Source organism: Neopsephotus bourkii, unplaced genomic scaffold, assembly GCF_033783945.1.
Source record: "Neopsephotus bourkii isolate Nb327-2 ecotype Australia unplaced genomic scaffold, CSIRO-AGI_Nbou_v1 NB_1292, whole genome shotgun sequence".
In the NCBI taxonomy this organism is placed as follows: domain Eukaryota; kingdom Metazoa; phylum Chordata; class Aves; order Psittaciformes; family Psittacidae; genus Neopsephotus; species Neopsephotus bourkii.
Window position 1 is genome coordinate 976,515 of NW_026901776.1, and position 26,926 is coordinate 1,003,440.

General features: G+C 36.9%; 1 protein-coding gene across 7 annotated transcripts in view; it reads right to left on the reverse strand.

Annotated features, from left to right (window-relative positions):
• The window catches only part of LYST (lysosomal trafficking regulator), an 87,438-nt gene that overhangs the window by 17,785 nt on the left and 42,727 nt on the right, over nt 1-26,926 (reverse strand). For 5 of the 7 annotated variants that reach the window (XM_061365696.1, XM_061365701.1, XM_061365698.1 and 2 more), the window contains 25 exons: nt 26,101-26,261; nt 25,186-25,376; nt 23,355-23,600; nt 21,890-22,063; nt 21,185-21,334; nt 20,354-20,491; nt 18,779-18,977; nt 17,409-17,540; nt 17,269-17,322; nt 15,684-16,320; nt 15,027-15,204; nt 13,949-14,118; nt 12,591-12,821; nt 11,176-11,342; nt 10,553-10,705; nt 8,989-9,180; nt 8,294-8,472; nt 6,436-6,642; nt 4,600-4,776; nt 4,062-4,138; nt 3,133-3,321; nt 2,302-2,447; nt 2,125-2,221; nt 1,388-1,449; nt 962-1,017 (listed from right to left, as the gene is read on the reverse strand). In XM_061365696.1, coding sequence (XP_061221680.1) covers nt 962-1,017; nt 1,388-1,449; nt 2,125-2,221; nt 2,302-2,447; nt 3,133-3,321; nt 4,062-4,138; nt 4,600-4,776; nt 6,436-6,642; nt 8,294-8,472; nt 8,989-9,180; nt 10,553-10,705; nt 11,176-11,342; nt 12,591-12,821; nt 13,949-14,118; nt 15,027-15,204; nt 15,684-16,320; nt 17,269-17,322; nt 17,409-17,540; nt 18,779-18,977; nt 20,354-20,491; nt 21,185-21,334; nt 21,890-22,063; nt 23,355-23,600; nt 25,186-25,376; nt 26,101-26,261 — 4,363 coding nt within the window. The remainder of the gene's footprint in view (nt 1-961; nt 1,018-1,387; nt 1,450-2,124; nt 2,222-2,301; nt 2,448-3,132; nt 3,322-4,061; nt 4,139-4,599; nt 4,777-6,435; nt 6,643-8,293; nt 8,473-8,988; nt 9,181-10,552; nt 10,706-11,175; nt 11,343-12,590; nt 12,822-13,948; nt 14,119-15,026; nt 15,205-15,683; nt 16,321-17,268; nt 17,323-17,408; nt 17,541-18,778; nt 18,978-20,353; nt 20,492-21,184; nt 21,335-21,889; nt 22,064-23,354; nt 23,601-25,185; nt 25,377-26,100; nt 26,262-26,926) is intronic. The other 2 variants (XM_061365700.1, XM_061365697.1) reach the window with 1 other exon arrangement.

A 26,926-nucleotide genomic window follows, 5' to 3' on the forward strand; every position in this document is an offset into this window, starting at 1 on the left:
AATCCTCCTTCTTTAAGGGATGCAGTAGCCTACCTTTAAATGCAGCCAGCATGTAGCTATTCGTAAGGCAAACTTTAATTTTGCTGTGATTCTTTAAAACATTGCTGTGGTTTTCTTCATACATGTTTCCCACCCTCCACTCTCCTCAAGAGTGGACAGGCATACTCCTCAGCTGCTCCAGTTCCCTAATACTAACACATAATGCCATCTTTTCACCGTCTCTTAAGCTAAAATATTGGGCAGCCAACCAGAGCAAGTAAAGCTTTGCCACAAATCCCAATTCTGACAGTTCTATGAAAGACAAAGCAGCAAAACAGCTAGTAACATCTTAAATCACAGCAGCTGTATGCTTAATAGAGCCATAGAAGAGCTCCCTGAAAACAGTTTTATGCTTTCAGCAATATAGCCCATATCTTTATTTTTCTGACATGTCTCTCAGATGTATAAGCTTATGCAAAAGCTGTGACATATTATCAAAAGGATTAGGTCAGGTCCAGTTTCCTCCATGAGATAGTCCTCTCTTGTACAGGATAAGGGGGGAGCGAGAACATCCTATGCTATAGAGTACAGCACAGCTCATACACTTGTGAGTTTCTGTACTTCCTAGTGCTCCAGCTTCCAATAGAAAAGTTCTCCTGTGCAGATCAAAGAAAGCTCAAGCATTTACACTACTGAACTCAGAGCAACAACCAACATTGTACAGAAGCCTCCCCACATCCCTCCTCATCCCCTCCCAGCCCCAGGCCCACATCTTAGCTTTTTTCTACCACCACCAATTCCACAGCCAGAGGCAACAGAAGCCTTGTCCAGAGACCTCTAGGAGTAGTACTAGTCAGTCTGGTTGGCCTTTCCAGAGACATCTGACTCCAGTACTCTGGTAATCTCAGTGGCAGTAGACAAAAGTTACTCATGGTCATAGTTTGGAAATATTAAAAGCTAGGCAATATGTTCTAATACTTACCAGGTTTTCAATTGTGTCTGAAGCATTGTCTTCAACAAAATACATGCCACATTTTCCTGTAGGAAAAAACAGTTGTAAAAACATACATGATACTACTTTTTGTATAATGCATCTTAGTGTTACATAATCAGTGTCCAAGGGTCAGGAATACTAAGAATAGTACCTGGGCAAGACAGTACTTGACGGAAATGGAATTTATCATTCCACATCTTTTAGCAAGTTTAAGTTTTTAAGTCTGCAACTTTAAAACCTAACTACAGTCCAAATAGCACTCATACAAATAACAAGGAAGAAAGGCAAAACTTATCTATAAAGTAGATGTAATACAGGCAACAGCTCAATTACTTTAAAAAGAGTCAGCTGAGCTTATGTATACAGAAGAACCTTACACAAAAATATTTACAAGGACCGCAAAAATCTACTTACCTAGCAGCAGTTCACCAGCAGTCTCTCTAGAAGGTGCTACACTTATACATCTTCGATTAACTCTGAAATATTTCAAAGTGGATTATTGCCCATGGATTTATGTACCTTTCAGCATGTACCTAAGACTAACGGCCTCAAAGGCTACCATTTCAGACTTTTCAACATCATGATTCTAATGGTTCAAATCTCAAGGAAGTGAAGAAAACAGAACCTCAACTCTCTAGACTTGCACATTACTGTACTTGTATTTATTTCTTTGTGTGCTCTTGGCTATTTTAGCAAGTACAGATATATTATTTTAGGCCTGTAATAGATGGTAAATTGACACAACTGCAGATTTGAGTAGCACAACAGTAAAAGCAGAGAAGATGAAAATACAATTTGCTTTTGAACACTGGTGAAAAGACCTACCAGATATAGTAGCACTGCCTGTCTTAGGTATCTAAGTGACAAATAAGTAAAGAAATCCCATCAGATTATCCCACAGAAGTCCCATCCCCATATCACACCAAACGGTGTTTGCTTTTAATGATTTCTGAAGTCGTGGAGATAGACTGTTTAAAGAATCAGAAAACACACATGTTGGTAACTCTGATCTTTTGCTCACGATTACAGCAGAAAAGTCTCTTATCTCACTTGATTATTTTTCAATTTTTATTTAGACAAAAAGGTGGGGGAACTGTTTAATTGGAATAGTAGAAGGCAGGAAAGAGAGGTAAATGTTCCTCAAACCCTACCTTATATGTTCACTTGCAGCTTTGTCCTTTACGGTAGAAGAGTGAGAAGAATGTGTTTTGTCTTCAAATAGATAAGATAATGGAGTTTTTATCATGCCTATTAAAAAAACCCCACAAATGGTAAGTCACTAGCAGTCATTACAATTGAGGTATGCTCTTAGAACATGTTGTAATTACCTTCCTGTTTCTGCCTGTCTGGGAGAAGGTACTTGTTTGGAATAGTCAGGTAGCACCTCTGCAAGCGACGCCTCTCTCTGTTTGGGCCCTCTGTTGGATCCAGTTGCCAAGAAGTTGGGTAATAGACTGGGTCATACCAGAGTGCTCTAAAGAAAAAAGGTAAGAGTATATGTATTTATGCAGTCTGTTTTTCTTTAAATAGTAGAAAGGCAAAAGTTTTAGAGTAATACATTGGGCAATTTTTTTCTGAAAAAGTATCAAAAGACTGAATCTGTAATTTATTCTCATAAACTACCCCACTGACTGACTACTCATGAGCTACTACTGCAGGACTGCTCTTGAAGTGGCAAATTCTGATCAGAACAGCAATACAATATATCCAATACTTTATTTTGAAAACTCAGCTGCTGCAAGCATGGCATAATACTAGTTCTGCAGTAGTAAAAATACCATTGTTTTAGTTTTTGTCAAGATATCTTTTGCTCTACACAGATTAGTGAGCACAATACCTGGATGCTAATGTGAATAAAATTACCCCCAAAATGTTGTTATTCCATCAGTGTAATGCCAGATATGGAATTTTTATGACATTCTTCATTCTAGTACAGCAAATTGTATCTGCCAAAAAAGCTGTCTAAATGGCATAGAAACAGGACTTGGCTACTAACCCTGAAAACCTGAAGAATAAATCAAGTCTTTAAACATATGATGTTAAAATGAGAATTACTTTTGCTAATCATCTACATTTCATTTGCCTCTAAGGAGAATAAAAAGCATGTATCAGGCATAAAGTCTGTCTCCTCTCATCACTGGGATGCGAGAACAACTTACCGATCATGGGTAAGCTGCTGAACAAGTTCCTCCCAGTGTCTGCTGGCACTTAGCTCTGCCTTATACATCCCCCTGATATGCTGGATTACTTTCTTCCTTTCCATTCCTTGTGACAGAGACACAGCTTGTGTGATGTCTCCGGCTATTTTAGAAATGTCTTTAGATTTTGTATCCAGACGTTGAAAGAGACTAAGGAAAGAGAGTTGTTTTTAAAATGTCAAATAAACACACTGAAAAGGGAAGGCAAGACACCAAAATGCCTTATAAGATACAGTCAACTTGGCAACAGATACCCATATGTCGTTAAGGCAGATGCAAAGCAGCTTAGCCTACATGATTTTCACAATACTCAGGAATAACTTCTGCTTCTTAGCCTTTCAAAAAAGCTATTACTTGTGGCAAAAGCCAAGCTAAGCCATCAGAAGATCAACAGATATATATTAGTATGGCTTACTAGTTAATGTATAGTTTATTATAATAAGCATCTTAAGAATAGTATAGTAATTTACCACTGCTCAAATCTCTTAAGATATTTAACATAGTAAAGTCTCACCTCTTAACTGAGCTGATCTTTACAGCTATTAGTTGCCTACACTGAAACATGTGTGTGCATCTCAGATCTGATTTTTATGGCAAAACTCACAATCCAAATTAACAGGAAAAAAACTCCTGATCCACCACAAGCTACCAAAATTTACATTATCCCAAATAACAGCAGTCTACACAGCTCCAAATAGTGCTGAAATAATACAATTAATACAGTGTTTTATTCACTGAAGATCAGTTAGTTGCAGGGGCACCTGCCTTACATTTATTGCACAGCCCATAACAGGAGAGGTGAATGGACAGATATGACAGCTTTAAAATAATGGGTGAAATGCCAAATGAGCAAAAACTGATCCATGAAGCCCCTCTAAGGTGGCACTTACTTTTGCCGATTGTTAGCCATTGTCTTCTCCCAAGCAGCTTTGTTCACACCTTCTTCCATCTCATATTTCTTCTGATCCTGAATGAAAGTTTTATACATTACTTTTTTTTTTCAATGGGCAAAATAAAGAAGCAGATGTGCCAACAAAATTGTTCAACTGATACCTTCACAGTATTTAAAACCATCAAGACATCATTCCAGTTACCAGTTTTATTACATTCTATCTGAATTTTGTATTTTTTTTAAAGGAACCATAAAAATTCTTTCTTCCCCCGAGAATGAGATACACCAGTAGCTAATTACAAACTCTTGCCTTTGTATGGGTTAAGTAACATGTTTAACCAAGAAGATCTAGCATGTGCTTGCTGTGAAGCATTGAATATGAGCAATGGAAGTATTCAGAACCCAAGGAGTCCCCAGAAGCATAAACCATGCACAAACCAAACAAAACCACTGTCTGCAGTAAAACTCTGACCCCATCTTACAGAGAATTATCTCAAATACATCCACTTTTTGAAGTATAATTTCTATTCACAAACCTCTTTCAAAGTTTTTATTAGATCTGGTTTTGGTCGGGGGCTCAGGGGAATGCATTTATAGCCACAACATTTCAACGTATTCACAAGGTCTCCTACTGCTCTTTGCTCTTCTTTGGTCATTTCATCACTGTGATTGTGCATTAACTCACACAAGTAAAGCACTAACTTAGGTCCATGCTAGAAGATGAAAAGAAGGGAAGAGAGGAAAACAGATGTATGGTTATTCTCATTTCCACAACAAAACGCTGAGCAGGTTATAATTTCAGCTTTACTCCCCTTCCTAGTCAGCCTGGGCAGATTTCTTCTAATTCTTCTGTGATTTAAAAAAAAAAATGCCCATTTTAATGTTTGAAGAGCAACTTTTATGAAAGTAGAAAACATGCTGAATTTAATCCTCCACATGCTAAAATTTCCTCCACCATCTTGAGATTTTTCAAGTGGCTTGTAGGAAATTCAAGTTTCTTTTCCAAGTACTCAGCTCCTGCAGCCTTGTTTATACTTCAGGAAATATGTGCTAGGCACTCCTATTTTTGCCTGGCAGTAATGCTACACCTTATTTGAGTAACCAAATTAGAGCTGACATAATGAAGTTAAGCAGACACAGGGCATAAATGCACTCAATGTGACACTCTCCCAAAGCAGCCACTTCTAGAATGTCAGCTTTTTTCTTACTGGTAAAAGTGTCAACTGAACAACGTATATGTGATCAGAAACACATGTCATAGGTTCATCCAATAAGCACTTTCTCTCATTAGTATATAGTAAGTAAAATTGTGGCCCATCTTACATAATGTCTTTCATTCTTGCAGTTCCCAAAGATGTCAAACAGCAACATTCTTAGCCCATTTCTGATCATGGCTCTAAGAAATGTTTTCTTTAAAATGTGCACTAAGGGTACAATCAAGAGAAACTTCTTCCTGACAAACCCAGAAAGGCAGGGGGAAACTGGCTATTTGAGTTAAGAATATAGAATACACAATACCACTTTAAGAATCAATAAAGGCTATATAAGAAAATATAGAGTACTGCTTTGATCGAGGACTGACTGCCTTTTAAAATCTAGTGGCAATCAGTTCTTACAAGTTTCAGGAAATCTCCAGTTGAGAGTTCCAAGGCAAGGATAATTCCTTCATTAATCTGCTTAAGTTCTAGCATCCTTAGTAAAATTCTTCATGTTAAAACTAGTACAACCTTTTGCTTCTGCCCTACAATGGAGATGTGATGATGTGCTACAGAGTAGACATTACAGACATCACCATTTAGACCTCTTAGCAGCCTTCCAATATCTGAAAGGGGCCTACAAGGACACCAGAGAGGGGCTCTTCATCAAAGACTGTAGCAATAGGACAAGGGGTAACGGGTTTTAGCTCAAACAGGGAAAGTTCAGGTTAGATACAAGGAAGAAGTTCTTTACTGTGAGGGTGGTGAGGCACTGACACTTCATTACCCAAACAAGTTGTTAGTGCTCCATTCCTGGCAGTGTTCAAGGCCAGGCTGGACAGAGCCTTGGGCAACATGGTCTAGTGTGAGGCATCCTTCCAGAAGGCAGGGGGGTTGGAACTAGATGATCTTAAGGTCCGTTCCAACCCAAACCATTCTGTGATTCTATGATCATCATTCCATCCTGCCTTTTAGAAAACTGCCTACCCTCAGGATAATATAAGCAATTTCAGAGGAACACATATGCATTTTGTATGACATAACTTTCTCATTACACTAAACATTGCTAAAACACCAGCGAACAACTTTAGCTATGTACAGTTCTAAATAACTGTAAAATTTAAACAAAAACATTGAATACAGGTTTTACAAACTTTTCCACACTCTTGAACTTACTTGCAAATTTGGGCTGAGACAGTCACGCATAATCTCTTGGTGATTTATTTCATGTACCATCTCCAAAGTCTGTTTTCTCTCTTGCAGTGGCCTTGTTGGAGACAATTTGTGTACAACAAGCCTGCCAAGTTGCGTACGGAATGTGTCCTTACATGACAAAAGGATTCGCTTCCACTGTTGCTTTGGTGCATTCATTCTGCTGGTGCCCTAAGTAAGAAGGTTTTTTTAATATTACAGAGTTAGAATTTGCATTTACTGAGTTTTTCACATTACACAACACACAGTTAGTACAATCAAAATGTAAAGACAAAGATTTCTCTACAAAAATAAAGTATTTAATTTTAGTTTAAAGACCATTATTACAGTTTAAAACCTGGTCTACTAAAAACTGAAGAAGGGTTTATTAATTCCAAGAAAATAAGCACATTTTTATCAATCTGCCAATATTAAGAAAAAAAAAAACATTTTCAGCTAGGTGGACTATACAACAATCCAAACAGTGTGAATTGTGATGTAAAGGGTTTAAAAATAACAGGGTTTTTTTGTCTGCTTAGTTTAATGAGTAGTCCTATGTTAATCACCTGTTTCTGAATGAATAACCTCAAAAGGTTAGAAACCAGGCATTGGACTGAGGTGCCTGTGCTCACAAAAAGAAAACTGCCATCTTTGGTAAGTACAACTAAAGCATGATGGAAAGATAAGATAGAATAGTTAGGGTTGGAAAGGACCTTAAGATCATCTAGTTCCAAACCCCCTGCCATGGGCAGGGACAAACTCACACTAAACCATGACACCCACGACTTTGTCCAAGACTGTCAAGACTGGCTTTGAACACCACCGGGGATGGAATATTCACAACTTTCTTGGGCAACCCATTCCAGTGCCTCACCACCCTTACAGTAAAGAACTTCCTCATTATATCCAGTCTAAACTTCTCCTGTTCAAATTCTAATCCGTTACCCCTTGTCCTATCACTACAGTCCCTAATGAAAAGTCCCTCCCCAGCATCCCTATATGCCCCCTTCAGATACTGGAAGGCTGCTATGAGGTCTCCATGCAGCCTTCTCCAGGCTGAACAGCACCAACTTTCTCAGCTTGTCTTTATATGGGAGGTGCTCCAGTCCCTCCTCTGGACTTGTTCTAACAGTTCCATGTCCTTCTTATGTTGAGGACACTATAACTGCACACAATACTCCAAGTGAGGTCTCACAAGAGCAGAGTAGAGGGGCAGGATCACCTCCTTCGACCTAACAAACTTAATTTTCCAGACCTAGAAAGAAAACTAGGTTGAGCTACTTTTTATAAAGATGGTCTAAGAGAATTAAAGAAAAAACAGTAAGTTGTTTTCCAATAAAACTATTTCAAATTACCCAAGCAAAACCCAATCACCTTGGATAGGCGAACAGGCTACCCCCCATATGCTAGTAAACTCTCAACCCTTTGGCTACCATTGACAAAAAAAGAAAATTCCCCTTCTCAACTCTAAAATATATTACAGACACAAATTGCCCAAGCTCTCCATCATCTGTGGATGCACAGCAGATCTTGTTTTATAGGCTCCAAACTGAAATGTTGAGGTTTAAGAGACAAAGCAAATTTGGGGACCACACAGAAGTCTAGTGTGATTGTCTAAGAAGGACAGTTTTGCTAAATGTTAAGGTAAAAATTAGAACAGATGCATTGATTTTTTTACAACTGCAGAGTAACTGGGAGGCTAAGCAGAGTTTTTAATGCCATAGCTTAATTAAGACAGTAAGAAAAGCATTTATGGGCAGAAGATTTCATGCATTAAAAGTTCCCAATAAAGAAACTTTATGAAACATGCTTTACTTAACGTGTACAGTATCTAATTACTTACAATGGCTACTTTGACGCCTTCCACCAACATTTTGAACATTTCTTTAAGAAAAGGATTTGTTTTGCTAGGCAGATCATGCTGGTTTTCCTCTTCAGGAACTTCCAGCTGGGATGTTGGGAGTTTGCTTTGATTTGTATTTTCTGTGATACCCAGTACATCAAGGCACTCTTCAGTAGATGCTTAAAATTAAAAAGGCACATATTGATCAGTACCATCTCAAGCAAGACAAGCCTATGGTCCTTTAGCTGGCATTAAATCAAATACAGCCTTTACTACTATATTTACCATACCTACTCCTTTCTTCTGTGGAATTTGAACTAGCCCCTGAAGTCATCAAGTCTTGCTAACAAAATGTAGCCAGTTCACAGAAACATGCAAACTAATAAACTTACAGAGAACAGATGCTCCCTTTCGCAGAGTTAAATCTTCAGGTAATAATTCAGGCAGTTAACGCATGAATGGACAGACATAGAATTAAAACAACTCATCTGGTTCATTCAGATAAAAACTGTCTCCAGATTGTCAGTTACATAATACCAAGAGACAAATTACTGACAGAATGGTTAAATCCATTAAACTAGCATCAGCGGTATTACTTTCCTCTCAAACATTTCAACACTCCAAAAGCAGGAATCCACTTTTCATACAGCACTACACTAGCTGTCAAAACAGAGGTGAACAAAAGGAAATCCTACCTAAATAAATGAGCCTGTTAACAGCTAGAACAGCCAGCCTCTGTAACCTTTGAACAAATTCCGCCTCAGTGGCTTGAATAGGATTTTCTTGGCTCATTCTCCGCTGCATCATCATATTGAATTCCTCACTTGCTAGTGAGCGCATTTTCATCAGCAGAGCATCAGACTGAGCAAGTGGAAACTTTTTGGAGCCTTTAAAGAGAGAAACACTAATAGCATCTTACTAAAATACACAAAGCAACTGCTTCCATCCAAAGAGTTCACATCATTTAAGGAAACAAAACATTTGAAATACATAACTATTGAAGAGAACATACATGTTATCTGGAAGTTTGTCTTTCTTTTAAAAGCTTTTCTATTTGAAAATAAATATAAAAAATTCAGGAAATGATACTTTGAAATGAGTTATTCACAGGATAAGATTTATTCTACAACTTGCATATTTGTGTAAAACATTCTAAGTTATTTTTATTTATCTTTTTACTGTAAAATTATGATAAAGGATTAAAAACTAATCACACAAGAGAATTACTGCACATCAAAGTAGGTTTATCAGCACAAATGAGTCATCAGTTGTATTAACAGTTTACAAACAACATTTTGTACCATAGCCATTGCCACTAATTTTGATAGAAGTACTATTTCTAACTCAGAAGAATATTCATTAAAATTTTCTTGAAATGAACTGGTAGGCCTTGACTGAACTTGCTCTTTTTCAGAAAAAATATTTTTTAAGTCATCTTTAGTGCCTTACCAGATTTGTTGATATAAAAGTACTTTCACTGTACTTACCTAGGCTGATAGAGAGAGGCCTGGAGTAACTGGGACTAACAGCAGTTTTCTTTGTTTGGTGGGTTTTTTAAATCAAACACATGTCAGGTTTTAAAAGTGTACCTTATACAAAGTCTTAAATGCAGCTTCATTTATAGGAGATACAGTAAAAAAATAAATTTTCAGCCAGAAGACTCCAAAACCTTTACATGATTCATTAGCTATCAAATACACAGCAAGTATTACTTCTACAGCTAGAACTGTACCAGTGTTTTACAAGCACAGCCACAGTGGAATCTAGGAATCTCACATTCCCAACTATAAATTTGGAGTGCCAAGTATTTACTTCAAAATGTTAACTAATTGGAGGTTGTACAACAATGCAAACCCCATCATAGCTGTCTTAAAATTACAAACACTAACTTTATTTTGGTGTTTCCTTACTGTGAAGTTGGCTACTAAAGCCAATATGAATTACTTAGTAAAGACGTTTTTATAGTAACTTGTGAACTGAAGAGAACCCCAAAAGAAGGTAATATCTGGCTTTAGACACTGCAGTGAGAGTAAGGTGAAAGATTTCATTTTTGTACCCTACTCCCTCCTCCTAATACAAAACCCCACAAGTTCAAAATGAGTACAGGCTATACCATTTTAAAAATATGTTTATCGATTTATAAAGCCAATCCACAGAAAAAGCAAAGCAACTGGACCCATTTGTTGGATCACTGAAATTGTAGTTTGAAAGTAATACATACAGGAGAAGGTACAAGGATATTACACTTCTGGTACTCACCAGCAATCCCTTTACGCTTTTGAAACATGGCACGATGTGGTGCAGATTGTGATGGGACTGAACCAACCTGCTCCTGAGCATCCTGGTTTGCTGTAGTTTTTATTAACTCAATGGCTGCTTGAAGAACTCTTAACTGAAGAACAACTGCTATATCTACAGAAAGAAGCATACAAAGGATACCTGACATTCTTTACACACCTTCAAGATTTTTTTACCAGATGTCTGTAACAAGTAAAAAAATATATAAAAACATGCCAAGAGCTAAAGCTCTCAGTTCCACAGAAGTCACCTCATTATTTCACAGATACAGACAGTCCACAAGTGAGCTCTTGTGGAAAAACTGTTGAATTTGCTTATCATGAAATAAGCTAAATCAAACTGTATATAACATTTCCATTTAAATGCCCTTAATGACTTACTGTTTGCTCAGATTAGCAGTAAACAATTCTTTACCACAAGACAGACTCCTGAGGAAAACTACTACTTCAAGAACCACTTGGAAGAAAAAGATCCATCACCAGAAAACTCCCCCTTCTCCCTCAGCAGGAATATCAAATAAAAATCAGTGGGGAAGGTATTTACTTCTTCAGACCCATGACCCCTAAAATAAACAGATAACTTACTTTGCATCCTTGCATTTTTACTATTTTGAAGATGACCCAGCAGCACAATGAGGTCTTCAATAACACGAAAATACTGAGAACCTGAGGAGCTGCAGGCATGAATTGCAACTGCCACCATCAGCTGTTGTATATCACATGCAAGTAACTTGTAGTCATTCAAGGGAATGCTGCAAAAAAGTTGTAGTTACCAGAAACATTACAATTCTAATAGACTGTAACCCATAACAAGACCTGTTGCTATCAAACCAACACCCAACCCGTCCAACCTGCTTGAACACTGCCAGGGATGGCATTCACAACCTCCCTGGGCACCTATTCCAGTGCCTCACCACCCTAACAGGAAAGAATTTCCTCCTTATATCCAATCTAAACTTCCCCTGTTTAAGTTTTAACCCATTACCCCTTATCCTATCACTACAGTCCCTAATGAAGAGTCCATCCCTAGCATCCCTATATGTCCCCTTCAGGTACTGGAACTGTACCTAATATTATATTGTATTTTATGTTAAAATATTACTCCTGAAAACTGGAACACTAATCAAAAGATGCCTCTTTAACATTAACTTTAGCAGCCTGGATACTTGCAATTCTTTGAGACAGTCTAACATTAAAATTGTGACAAAGTTCTATTGGAAAAGCAATGATGTGTTATTACCAGATTTTTAAGTTAAAGAACAGGTCTGAAATCCTGTAATTTCTCAACCCCACCTCCCCCCTAAAACCACCACCCAACAAACCAAAAAACCAAAAAACCAACAGGGTTGTATCTCACTTTGTAACTACGCTGAACTTTAACCATACTGGGGTAAAAAGGAAATCTCTATTTATTCAGGATACCAACCAAAGAAATAAATTAACTGAAACCCATCTCTCCTTCCTTCACTGAATAACCTTTCTTAAAGTACAGAATGCATGCAATTAATGAAGCAACTTATTTTTCTCAGATTCTCAAATATTAAATCACAGGCAGCACAGGAGAGTTTACCTACAGATACAGTAGAATGCTACCATCTCCTGGACCTGTATCTTACTGTTCAGGTGAGTCTTAGCAGAAAAGGCATCCAAAGTGCTCACAGTGTGACAGGTTTGCATTTTAAGATGTCACAAAGTTTATCACTTGAAAGTTTAAGGTATGGAAAGAACATTTTACATTTCTTTGTTTGAACTGAACAGCTAAACATCAATTTTCACTTACAGGTATAACTAAACCCTAAAGTCTCATTATTTTGTACATTCTCTCTGATCATTTTACAAAGTAGAATAAAAAAAATTGTAATTTTTGCTAGACTTAAGGTTGTGCCTGGACTATTTCATAGCAACAATGATACAATTGTTACAGTTGTACATGGTACAATGATATAAATGTATCACTCATACAATGATGTCCAATGATACGAAAGTTATACAATACTCACTTTGTTTCCAGTCCATTAAGAGCAGCCAGTGTATTACACAACACGTAGAGCAAACCATTATCAAGCAGTAGGTCTGCAACTTTTGAACAGGAATTCATGATTTGTAGCAGGAGACAGAAGCAGTTATGCAGCAGAACATTATCATACAGAGAGCTCTCAATGAGACCCAGAACAGGAATGACACACCATTTTCGAAAGAGTCCAACATTCTTGACATCTTCCAGATCAAATCTATTAACATAAAATGTTAGTGACATCCTTTAAATAGCAACCTGGTATATGCAACTGGAATACCAGTCTATATGACTATTTTGGCTAAGAAGTAGATGGTAATTTCCTACATTTCATTGCAGTAACAACACCTATCTGCTAAAAGTTATAAAGCATGGAACAAAATAAACACTTCAAAGCACCACAAGGAAACAAAGTATCTTAAAAGTATATCTGAAGCTTCAGCTAACTACCATCTACAATACAAATTTCATGAAAACAGAGGTTTTGTGTTTTCGTGGTTTTTTTTTTAATCAATGTAGAATATGACAAATCATATTTCCAGTTGTAAGTATTACAACTGGCACAGACTACCAAGAAATCAGATAGAGCTTGGAATCAATATAACAATATACTGACTGACAGCAGGCTTGATATCCTACATCCATTACTTCTGAAGTGTCATTAAGCTTTGCACTGCTGACTAAACTTAGATGCATGTTCTCCCTGTACAAACATTAAGTAGTCAGACTAATTCTAAAAAATGGAATTTATTTAGATAGTTGTCTTAGAGGTGATCTCCTTTCCTCTCAGCATGAGGTGGCTCTTTGATTCAAGGAAATGGCATACCTGTGGGAATTTCATAAAGGGAAATAGAGATTTAAACTCAAGGCTAAGCCAAGGAAGCAACTGTGGCATCAAGCTTTTTCCTTAATCACCTATCAAAATCCAGGAGCAGCAGTATAGTGACTGCTGCTTAAAACATCTAAGGATATAAATCAGTTCTATGTGGTCTCAGAAGAGGAAGAGTTGAACTGATTACAGGATATTTGAAATGCAAGGCCCTCAAGGCCTCAGGAAGGCTGAGGGTTTAGAAATTCCCAGCTGACAGCACCCATCAGAGGAAGTTGCTTACAAACAGCTTAAGGGCCACAGTAGCCGTAAGAAGTTTAATACATTCAAATGTTAAAGGTACAAGGCAAAACATTTCAAAATGGTTTTCAAGGAACATTTTCTTTGTATGGTTGTTGACTGCTAGGAAGAGAATAGTAATTAGAAATCTATCACATACCCTTGCCTCCTGCAAGGCTCACTGCTTGTACTTAAAGTAATAAGTTACAGGATGCAAAAGCAAAGCATTAACTTACTCTTCATCCAAGCCAACAGAGCGGCCAAAGAGCATTTCCAAAAAGCACTCTACAACTTCCTGAGTCCCCTGGTGAAGGTACAGCTGGTTGGCTAGCAAAGAGAAGCCCCGATTCTTTAAGAACTTCTCCTTCTGCTCCCTCCTTGCTCTGTTGAAATATGCATCCAACAACTAAAAATAAATGCATAATTATGATGTAAGATTTAAACATTTAAAATAACTCCCTTGAAAGTTAAGCTCTTGTCTGTGGCTTGAATAGTTTGAAATAAAAAAAATAAAATTTCAGATTAAAAACATCAGTTGCACTATTGCAACTGCAATCTGTAGTGCCCTGTTACAACTGTCAGTTGACCATCTTTTTAATATCAAGACTTAGGTTTTTAGTCAATTGGGATGGGGGAGATGAAATCACACACAACAGTCAGAATGCACATATAAATACATTCAGGCTTTCTATACTTGTTATATACTGCACTTTGGTGTGTATGCATTTTTTGTTAATAAAGTTACATAATCTTATTCTTCCTGAAATCAAAACAGAAATCCATGTAGTTTTAAATCTACACAATGTTAACATCCAGGAACATTGTATTTGTCAATACTACAAAAATCTCTGAAAACAGTCTGAAGTCTCAAGTCTGCTTTCAGGCCACAGATATGCACATAACACACCAGAATAACTGAAAGTCAGCTGTGTTACTAGTCAGAACTTTGCTTGCACCTTCGTTTAACAGACTGCATCATGAATTTAACGCTCAAGAGAAAGTCACCAGCTTCCTGCATTGTTGCTTCCATTTACATCAGTAAAGCTATGGTATACTCTGACTTAGATCATAGACTATATTTACCTATTGCAAGAGTCAAAATTGTGTTGTGGTTTGTTTTGTTTTTGTTTTGGGGTGCTTTTTTTAAAAAAAAGAAAATAATCTGTGGGGGTGGAAATACATCTTAAAACTCAGAAGTAAACCTAGAAAATTATTGAAAGCAAATGAAAAGGTAGTTAAAAAACTTGCTATTTCCAACATGTTAACAACACTAGTTTGTAACTTTTTAGCTGAAAGCATTTTGCATAGACCTACTTTAATAACTCCTTGTTGTATGAGAGGAGATGGGTGGTTCACAAGAACTATAAGATAATCAGGTTGGATAAGTTTGTCCATCACATCTTCTAGCATGATATCTGGTAGGATTAGGAGAACTCCACGCAAGAGGTCATATAACCCACAACAGATAAGCACAAGATAGTCTTCTGTACATCTGAAAACAGAGGAATATATTGCACTACAGTTTCTTGTCTACAACAAGAAATATTAAAAAATGCATAGCCTTTTGCTACTCTTGGGCAGGAAAGAGGAAATCTGGCAAGCATTTCTCCAAGACTCCTACTACCACTCTTCATTAACACTTACTTTTGGATGGTAGATAGCAAAAACAATAATCTGACCAGAACTATTTGCTTGAGATTTTTTGTGAGGTAGCATAAAGTTCCCACTCCTACGGTGGATGCCAAATTCTTGATCTTTAAAGTTTGCTATGTAAAGAAAGATCGCAAAAATTGAAACAACACAATTCTACAGACTGAAAGCTGAATGAATTGGTTTATGACAGCCACTGAAAACATACCCTTCATTTTCAGGCTTACCTTTTTTGTAGAAAAGTAATCAAGACCAAGAATTGCAAAATTAAAGCTCATCTACTGAGGTACTGCTAATATACTATTTTGCATATCTGCTTACCTATCATCAGGGCTTTCCGATGTTTTTTCAGTATTCTCATTAGCTGAAGAAAAAGCAAGGCTCTCCCAGTCTTCAGCAAGTACATTCTTGTCCACAAGGCTTGGCCAGCGAGCAATGGCTGACGATCCTCCATGAACAGAAAACGCTAAGCCCAGCCCTGCAAAATTACTCTGAGTCTTCTGAAATGAAGGCAGTCCTTTCAGGTTGTCTGGACGACTTAGTGATGGCTCAGCTGCAGCACCATCACCTTCATTACATTTGAGGTCTGCATCTACTTCTTTACTCTCAAATGCATTTTCAGTTAACTCTTCTTCCTTTGCAATATCTTCAAATGTTTCAGCAGATGTTAACTCTGAGTCACAAACTGTTTTTGCAGATTCACAACTGCTAAGAAAGAGTTCTTCCTGTACCCTCTTTACGGTTTCAGAGCTTCCTACAAAACCAGTTCTACCCTGCAGATCAATGTAGTCACACTTGTCAATAGCCTGCAGGTCATCAACACTCCTTCCCATTCTTTCAGTCAGTCTTTTTTGATGAACTTGAGGTGAGGAAGTCGGAGATGCTGGTAAGCTTTTACAAAGCCTTTTAGGTGTCTGAGAGCTTATTTTCTGCTGTACACTAGCCTTGGAAGTGCTCCCTAGGGAAATAAGGATATCTTGAGCATTCATTTTACACTAAAAACAAGCTTTTCCCTCAGTGTTGTATTCCACATATATTTAACACAGTGAAGACCCAAGCTAATTTTATGTGGCAAAACTAGTTCAACACCTGGCACAGCTCAAATCTGGCCAATCAAGTAGAGATAGTAAACTATTTGCAGCAGGTAATAAATCTGAAAAATACATAAAATGACAAATAATTTTTGCATCTATACTGGAGTTTCTGGGTTTACATTATGATTGTCTCAACAAACCCTCAACAGGAATTTGTACAGAATCATAGAAACGTTGAGGGTGGAAGGCACCTCTGGAGATTGTCTAGCTCAACCTTCCTGCTCAAAAGCAGGCTCAAATAAAGCAGGTTGCTCTGTTTCAAAGTCCTGCATCAGAGGTCCAATCTACAACATGTTTCAGCGGTCACTGAAAAAGTTAGCAGCTTCAACTATGTAATAGCTTCACACTATTTCAGCATCTATAGCAGAGGAATTAAAAACCGATTCAAGCAGCTATCTTCATAGACCTCAATTTATTTAGTATGCTATATAATAAGACTGTTTCTAGAAAATTATTAGATTTTAATTTATATAACCAAGGTAACCAAGTTGTTCTTTACAAGATAAACTTTCCCATCTTCTACCATGTAGGAACAGTATACCTGCAGTATCACTAAATGCCAATACTTATGCACAGAAAAAAAAAAAAATCAGCTTAATGCCTTTTGCATAGATATGATAGCTGCTTACAACTCACAATTTCAACTAATTCCTGGTTAAGGCACTCTTATACATCTCTACCAGGTTTGTTTAACAAATGAAACTATTCAGTTATCTGGTCCACTTTTCTGCCTGGGCTGTCAATACAGCAACTTATCTCAACTTGAGAATGAAGAGCAGTTTAGGTAGCATGTTCAACTGCATCCTCCTTACTCTGTTTTTCAGGCATCAAGCTCCAAGGGACAGAGAGAGCTTTGTAAGAAATATCTGTGGAAAAGTAACACTTTAAAGCACTCTAGTCATCTGCCAAATGACTGTGTCTTAATGTCTTTGTTTTTCCAGCACTGTTTTACCTTCCAGAGGTAAAGCTGTAAATCCAGTTGGAGTTGTAATCATAAATGCAGAGCTGTTCACTGACTTCCCACCAGTGCTGGAATTCCTCAGGTACCTAAGTGATTCAACTTTCTCCTGAAAAATTTTGCCATCTAGAAAGAAAAGAGAAGGGGAAAAGTTATGCAAGAGCTTTTTGAGTTTGCATTCTTCATATATATTGAGACTCACAGTAGTCAGGTTACATTTCAAGCTTATGACCGGAGGTTAATGAGAAGTGCTCAACTCAAACATCAGAAAAAACATTTGAGAAAAACCCTTTTGTTTTAGTGATATATCTTTAAAGTTTACTTCAGAACACTGAAAATATTATGATGTTCTAAAGTAACTGCATTTAAAGATAGTCCTTGCAGTCACAAACAGTAATAAATGACTTTCACCATGTTGAAAACAGGTGACTGTTGTCAAACGGTATCATCTACTAAGGCTCAAAGTATCACAAAGTACATTCTACTCTTGCTCAGAATTTTACATCTCTTCATATTAGAGTACAGATACAGATAAAACAACTGTACTGCCTTTGAAACTGATTACTAAAACTGGAGTTTCACAGGCATCTTCAAAAGGAGAACACATTTCAAACTTGGATGATGCTTTCCACATTTACATAAATTATGGTAAAAAGTTGTACAATGATACATGAATTATACATCTACCAGGTTCTCCTTTTTCAAAACAACAAGAATGAATTTTTAAAGCTCCTATCACTCATTTTACCAAAGTGATCATCTAGTACAGATATATTTAAGACAGCTGTTGTGCTAGATCTAGCACATAGGTATTTTCACTAACTTGCATGCAATGAGCTGATGGTCCCTGTCAATGATATTCTGCAGTGCAACCGATCATTTGTTAAAAATGCTTCTCAGGCCTTCTATTTTTATAGGAATTCAGTAACAGAAAACAAAGTAGAGATGTAAAAAGGTCCATGTTCACATGTTTGAGTCATCTTCAATCACAGGTAATTTAAATGTTTTACTCTAAGGTCTGACCACAGGCAAATGGGTTCATACAGGGAGCTAATGTTACACATTCCATTGAGCAGCATCAATCTTTAAAGAAAGTTAAAGACATAACCACCAGAGAGATTATCTATGGCTGTAGACAGAACATAGCACCTCAAGTAAGCCAAGCAAAGTTTAACTATGTCTCTCAATACTGTGAACTACTGTTACTTCACTAAGTCCAAAGAGTTCAATAATTTTTACACCGTTATTACAATGTAGCAATCAAATAATCATAGAATAGTAATTTATAAGAGTGAAAGACTAAGCTATTAATTAATGACTACATTTTAACCTTATTTATTTCTAGTTAAATGTGATGTATCTACCTATGTGCAGGGAAAAGTAGAAGTTGGTAGGATTGTGACAAACATATGTATTAGTGGGAGGGTGAACTGCTAAGAGGAAATTGAAAACCAGTGTCAGCAGTTCCAGGTCTGGGGGAGATCCAAGGACTTCTTCAATTATTTTCACAAATGACCTGCAAACCTCCCGAGGCAGGGATGCAAAGTGCCCTTCTTTATGCTCCTAGAAAGGAAGAGCAGTACAACTGTCAGTTACTTGTATTTTTCATTTGACAAAACTGTCTCTTTTCTTTAAATTGTCATGCCATAAAACAGACAAGTTGAAAAAAGTTAAAGCTTAAGTAATAAAGCCTGCACTCTTTCGAGAGGAACTATTGTACCTTCTCAATGTTACTCAAGTCCAGCATGCAAAATTCAGGCACAATCAAAAGTCTGCAGATGTTACAGAAGTTTATTTTCAGAACATGAAAATCTTCTACAAATTACACTACTCTGACTTGAAATGCTGGAGCCTTAGGACACAAATCACCACTGAAAGTGTCATTTACTGTCATCCACCATATTACATATTTGTAGAGAAACTAAAATAGTTGCTGATACTAATATGTCAAATATTAAGAACTGTCTGAACAGTGCCATACACTGGGTCTTCTGTATTTCCACTTCAATAGTTATTTTTATAAACAGATATTTGAGATTTCATTGACAATTATAATTTCTGATTGATCAAGCATTCTATAGCATTTGACAATGGCTGTTGGAAAGAATCTGTTAACTGAATAATGATTTTTAGAACAGGACTTCAAGAAACTTGTGGTAAACATCACTAATGTGAGCATGGTGATTAACTTGTTCCTAACTCACCCTAACGTCTCTAAATTTCACCTCTCTTTAGCATCTTCACTGAGACTGCTGTATGAAAAGACTAAATGAAGTTTTCAAAGAGAAATGTAAAATAGAAAACACAGTGTAGGGGAAAAAAGGGATTACAGTATGTATTTTCACAAATAGATACATACTACATGCTTCAAAATTATGTTTCTAAGAAGCAACTATCGAAGGGCTGAAGCCCTTTCCCAAAGTCCTTTTTAGAATGGCTGTCTCCATACCATGGAAGAAACCACTACTGGATCAAAATTTTGGGAAGAGTGCTCAGACAGAACTACAGGCCAGTTGCCCTGTTAGCTCTGATAAGATACAGGGTAGTTTCTCCTGCTTGCACATTATCTATGCTTTTCAGCAATGAAGACTTCAACTAGTACAAGACATCTCGGGTCCTTTATAAAAAGACTCGCATCTCATTTAAGCTCCCACTCATGTGTGGATTGGATAGGGAACCAGGTGCCTAGGTTTTCAAATAGTACCAGATGGTTAGAATCTCTTGCTCCTTGTCCCTTCTGTCCAGCAGTAAACAGAGCACCCAGAAAGGAACTGTATCAGTTTACAGAATGTCTGCTGAAGATTATGAAATGGGCCTGGAAGCATGGAGGACAGTCTACTAAAGCAGTTTTTTTCTATAGCATTTAGTCTCCACCATCCCACCTCCAAGTAAAACTGAGTATTTGCCGAGCACAAGGTAGGATTTCTGAGTGAAAATACCTGCAGAACTTGACAAGTTAATAGGAAGTGATGTACCACTTGAGCTTTCAACAGCTGCTTAATGTTAAACATCTGCTGGTGATGGTTAGCTCTGATAAGGATTTCTAGAGCTGCTAACAGAGTTTCCCAAACACCTTGCTGAAAAATAAAACAAAACAGGAACATGTCTTCGAAAAATAGATTTCTGAGTCTACACACTGAGAATAAAAAAAAAAACAAAACAAACCACAAACATACCCCTTCCCCCTCAAAAAAAAACCACCTCACCAAAAAACCCCCCTAAACTCCAAACCAAAAAAACCCAAAACCCAAACAAAACAATTTAGGAACATAACCAATTCAAGTTAGTTTCTAGTTCTGACCTGATCATTTGCAGTTATTTAGTAGTGTTCTTAGGTGTGAAACTATCAGAAAAGTCATGCTTATATAAAAGCAAGCATATTTATGATTAAGCTACCAAAAAATTACTTCTTATCTAAAGCTCATTTTGCATAGTTTATTAACAGCAGATGGTTAATTTCAACAGCTTAACTCCAGAGGGAAGCAGATCTTTCTCAGTCCTGACAAGTATCCCTAAAAATTTAATCCATTCAACTCAAGCAAATTTACATTTACAAAATTTAATACACTACAGATACCTGCATCATTGATAATAGGAACTTGATGCTACTACCAGCTAGTTAGAGAAAAATAAAGACCATTAATTTTAGAAAGTCTGAGTAACTACTGACATCTAATGAGAGAAATTAATTTCAGGCCTCACAGTACTTTTATATTCTTTTTATATATTAAGTTTTAGACTTAAAACTTTTCCAAAATTGAAGTAATTACCTTTGCTTTAGACCATATCTTCCAGTCAAGCAGCAGCTTTTCTAATATTTGGACATCTTGGATGACTGCAGTAGAATCTGTGTCAAGCATGAATTGCCCACTTTCATTTACATAGAGAATCTCATCACTGCAGCATCCTTCTAAGAGTGTCTTGAAAAGGGGGAGGGGGGGGGATTTTTTTTAATGTCATAAGCACAAAGCAGCAGTTTTTCTTATCCAACTTATTAAAAAAAAATAAATCTTTAAAGAGACAAACTTTTAATAGGGAAGGCATGCATCTACCTGGTCATCTTTGAGAATTGTTACTGAGTTTAGTAACCCCACTGGAGGCATTCAAGAAGCTTATTTTTATTTTGGTGTTATAACAAAGCTTTCTTTGTTATAACACCACTACAATTCTGAAAAAAGAAATAAATAAAGTTCTTCAAGTGCACTGAAATGTTTTTATCAATTGGTTTCAAGTTTAAGCTTGCTCAAAAATCTTGTTCTGTCAGCTTCATCCTCCCCATTTCTTCTGAAATCAGGACCTCTCAATACTATTTTCTTCCCTTACCTATCAGGAGTTACTAGTTCTCCTGCGCCAAATTTGCTCCAAATCACTGTTCTGCCTTTGTGAAGACAGTTTCAAATGTAGAATTAAACTCACAGAAGTTTCTAAATTTCTGCTAACACTGACCAAAATATCAGATTTAAAGAGCACTCTACCTTCAGCATGCAAAATCCAACAATGCATTTTGGTTTGATCAACACGCGATGAATCATAGAATAGCCATTACAGTTGTCCATCTCTTGTATTCTCTGTTGATTGTATTTTGTTAAAGACAGTATAAGTTGCAGTGCTAAAGCTTGAGTGTCTTCACAGCTGCTAATCTCTACAACCTGAAAAGGCAAATTTTGTAGAACCGTTTAAATGATAAACATTTAGAAAAAAGCCTTAAAAATAGTTTGTTGCAGCCTTAAATCATAACTTCTGGATTAAGTCTGTTTGGGAGTCTTTGAGGTTATGTACATAACCTTCATTTTTAGCTTATGTGTGTACATTCACATATTATTACATCAAGTGATAATTCGTGCTGTGGTAAATTATGATCTGCTAAGAAAACAGAAGTCCAATTATAAGAATCTCTTTTTAAGAAAAGAATCTGTTCTAAGTAAAATTTAGGATTTTTGCCATGCTATGAAGTCACAAGGTCATGAAATACATAATCACTTGTAAGAATAAACTCTGTTGTTTGCCCTGGAAAAGTACCTACCTAATCATTCCGCTGCGCTTAGGTACATGTGTACTTGTCCTGGCTGGAAACTGATCTATCGTTCACTTGCTTTACTGATGCAGCCCACAGCAAGATCTGTAGCACTTCACATATATTTCCATAATGCAGCAACATGAATAAGGATTTTCTCCTGATATTTCAGTATGGATGTTAAAATTACAGCAGGCAGTGGCTTCACAACCAGAAGCCCGATCGCGCGAGTGCCTCTAGTCTAATGTGTATTGGTTACTCTCCACATGACTTTCAGAACACTACCATTGCCAGAGGCATACAAAACTAACATGATTTAGGCCTACATTAAGGTTTTGAATCAACTGTAGTACTTGAGAGACTCCTAGCACAAGTATTGCCTCAGCTACTACAATTAAGTAATAGCTAAGATAAGGCTCACAGATGCCAAATTTCTGAAATTACATTTTTTCTTAAACAGGATAAGCCTTTGAACATGGCTGAAGAGTTATCTTGAAAAACTATTAGATAAAAACAGAGCTCTATGCATGCATGTAGTTTTGCATTTATCCATACTTGCATTGTGAATATTCTGTTTCAAATGTCAAAGATGTGCAATGAATTTAAGCGCTTCTGAAAAATATGATCAGTTCTGCAACACTCTTAAACTCTTTTGACATTTAGAAACCTCATCTCTAAATCAGAATGTAACACCACATATTACATACTAGTAATATTTTAAAAACCATTACATAATTATAATTAAGTTTCCAAATTAAAACAACCCATGTTATGCCACAGGTATTTTCCATTAATTTTCTGTATGAAAAAAAAAGATCACATGCAGATTAAAGCAAGGCAGCTAGAATATGTGATTTGTTACCCAAGATCCAAGGAAGCTTATATGAGAGAACACAGACATGCACCCCCTTCTCCAATCCCCTTACCCTAGCAAAGAGGAAAACAAATGCACCAGTTCCTCCAATCTCATGTAGTATACCCTGAAGAGTTTTATATTCAAGAGGCTGAAGTATTTTCAGGTGATGAGAGTCCAATACATTGCTCTGAACTTCTTTTAAACTGAAAGGTCTCTGAGAAGGTACAGTTTTCACTTGGCCTTTTAGTCTAATAACAGGTTCATATATGGTGTACTGACCAGGGCAGCATGTGGCATAAACAACAGCAAGACTCTCCTGAAACAAGAGAAGTTTATAAGCTTTTCAAGAAAGTTTAATGCAAAACCACAAAAACTAAAACCACTACCCCTGAAACCACCAAAAGCCATACACAAAAGCCACCAAACAGCAAGCAGCAGCAACCTTGGCAGCTCATTTCTATTTTACCATTAGTATGCTCTTAAGTTCTACGTGGATGCATGTGCACTGGAATGCAACAGGATTCCTAAACTTTAGCAAATTTTAGGAACAGCTACAGCACTGCAAGTAGAGAAAGGTCTAAAAAAATTCTACCAGGGATCCCCCTTTTACTCCCTCAAGAATTGCAACTACTTTGGAGAAGAAAACTTACTGACAAATTCTAAAGAATGTGAGCACACAGAGGTACTGGGCAAATTGTTTTTCCCTTCCTAAAGTGGCGAGTCCAAAATAGAAAGTTATCAATTAAAAAAAAATAATCTTTTTTTTTTTTTTTTGGTTTAAGTCTATCCTTTAATCAGCTTTGCCATAAGATGATTTCAATAGAAGTTCCATCACTGATGAAGAGACTTAGACCAGAACCAAAGCTCCTGTGTAAAACTCATTGTCACATAAAATGTAAAATGATCATATTTGGAAGGTTATTTAAAACAAAATAATTACATTTAAGGCACTCTCATTCTATACAGAAGTGCAGAGATTAATTCATCACTTGAGTGTAGTTCTTTCTGGTTACTTGGTGTTCTATAAGGCAAAATAAGCTTAAAAATTGCATGACTGATTTGCTAGGTTTTTTACTTATTCCATTCATTCCTTCTTAAGCTATTAAAAAATTAGTACTGTTGTTTAGCAGGATCACATCCAAGACAGAATGACCCTTTGCCTACAGCTACAGAGCTGCTGCAGAACAAAAAATCAGAAAAATCCCTCTAGTGGAAACAATTCATACAGCAGGAATTACCAAAGCATGAAGACAATTCCCCAGATACAGCAGGTTCATTAATATAAACTAGTGTTAATTTTATTATAGAAGTTGTATTTTATTCTTTTTCTAGCATAATTATATTTACATCCGCATCTGCTATGGCTGTTTCAGTCAGGAAATATAAGAAAAACTAAGATATGCCAGCTAGAAAATTACTTTCCAGCCAAACTTGAGGTAAACTTACTCCCTCAAAACCCTCAGAGAATTGGGATTAAGTTTTTTTCTTCTATTTAAAGCCAGATAAATCCTCCTCTCTCCTCCCCTCTCAGTTTTAATGTTAAAAGGTTAACTACACTGTCCTGGGCTAACTTTGCACTAATGGAGAGAAGAGCTAGCTATTCATCCCAGGGCATTTGAAGGTGCCTTCTCATCTCATAGATTAAGTATGCAATTTTATAGATGCTGGAACATCTACAAACTGTAAGAATCCAACCTAAAGCAAGATGAAATAGCCACCCCATGTGGAATTCAACTCCCATTGAAATAAGTGGGAAGAACCCTGCAGTGATTTTAATGAGAAGTGGATTTCCTCCTGCCTGATTTGAGAAAGTGAAGCCCTTTAGGAGACAGCAGGAAGCATGTTTCTAGTTTCTTAATCAGCTCTGAGAGATTAAGAACCATTTCTAAGTAAAAACCTACAATCAAAGGCCCAACTTCTGGTTCCTTTTTTGCCATGAAGAGCTCCTTAATTTGTTCACATTGTAGAATCTCTTTACTTATATATTTAGAGCAATCAGTCGATGTTTTGCCATGTTTACAAGGCATTACAGATGTGAAGTCTGGCCCACATGTGTATAAGTAAAATGCTTCCTCTGGTCCAATCTTTGCACCTAAAATCCAGAAAAGAAGCTGTTAACTCTTCCGTATGCAATAAAGCAAAATTCATACATTGGCTAGTAGACTGCATAAAAGACTTTACAAGGAAGATCACTGGTTGGTTTTTGTAGGCCCTGCTGACAAAAAACCAAAACAATCAGTACAGTCTAATGCTCACTATTAGCTACTGTAGATCGGTGACTTTGAGCACATCACACGCCAGATCTCACTGGCAAAGGCACTGAAACCAAGTCAGGAAAACGATCTGCATGAACTGAAGACCAACAGCTCTGAATAGGCACACTTTTTAAAATTGAGAAGTTATCTATCCAAAGCTCCTCAGTTTTCAAAGTGTAGCAAGATTACAGCCAGCTAGTAGTTTAGAACTGAAGCGTTTCCACCTGGGAGAGACCGAGTGCTTTAAGACAAAAAAGCAGAGCAGGTACCACTATTTCTCCAACTGCTACCTCAAGGTCTTATTTAAAGAAATAGAAGTAACTGCAATGCCAATTACAACACTAAAAAGAAAGCAAGAGAACAGTGGCAGAAGTACACACTACAAAGTAACCAACACAAACATTTGCCAACTGCCTCCCTGATATATTATGCTGGCAAAAACTGTATTGTTGCTTTTATTGTAGAAGCTTGGCATATTAAAAAAAAATCAAATGAAGCCTTCATTCTTGGAGGGGGAAGAGGAAATGAAGACTTACTTAAGTAAAAAGCATGCAAAAGTACCGTTAAATAGAAGCAGATTTCCAAGATCCCATCTACCCGACAATCGAAGCAAATCTTCTTGAGACGATGTACAGTGGCCAATCATACAAAATGTTTTATTACTGTCAGCTGACAAACTTGATTTCCTTGGTAGTGCATAATCTAAATTAATCTCACATTTCCTAAAAATACATATAGAGAAACAAGATTCAATATTAAGAAGTGATCAAAATTGATGAAGTATCCAGCTTAAGCTTAAAGTACTTTTTTATTTAGTAGATGAGAAGCCATGTTGTTAATGATACATTACTAAAGCCATCTTCCACATCAAGGCACCTTAAAACTTAGTTACATACTGATGCACTCAAATACTGCACAGAACAGAGCCCCAGCTAGGGTTGCCATACACACAAGATGTCCTAGATCTGAAATTCTTTCCTCCTTCCCTTTGACCTCAAAGAAGGAACTTTTATAACATTAGACACACTTCTAAAATAAGACAAACTTTCAAGAACATACACTATTCCTAAAACATCAAAAGCCTTTGAGTATGCTAATGCACATCATGAACGCTGTGGTTCACATATGCTGAAACGTATCTGTTGAGGATTAGGCTGTTGCTCCCAACATCCTCAACCAGGGAATGTTGTCAGAGCTCGTGTGCTGTAGAGCCATAGGCAATAAGTCTGATGCTTTCAGAAAGCATCCAATTAACCTTATATGCATTTACACAAACAGACCAATTGGACCGTAAAGGTCATCTGGAGCTTCCTGGAAGAGCCTAACTATTAGCAAACTGGCAACTAACTATCTAGATGGTCCTCATTAACTGCACATGTGCAGAACA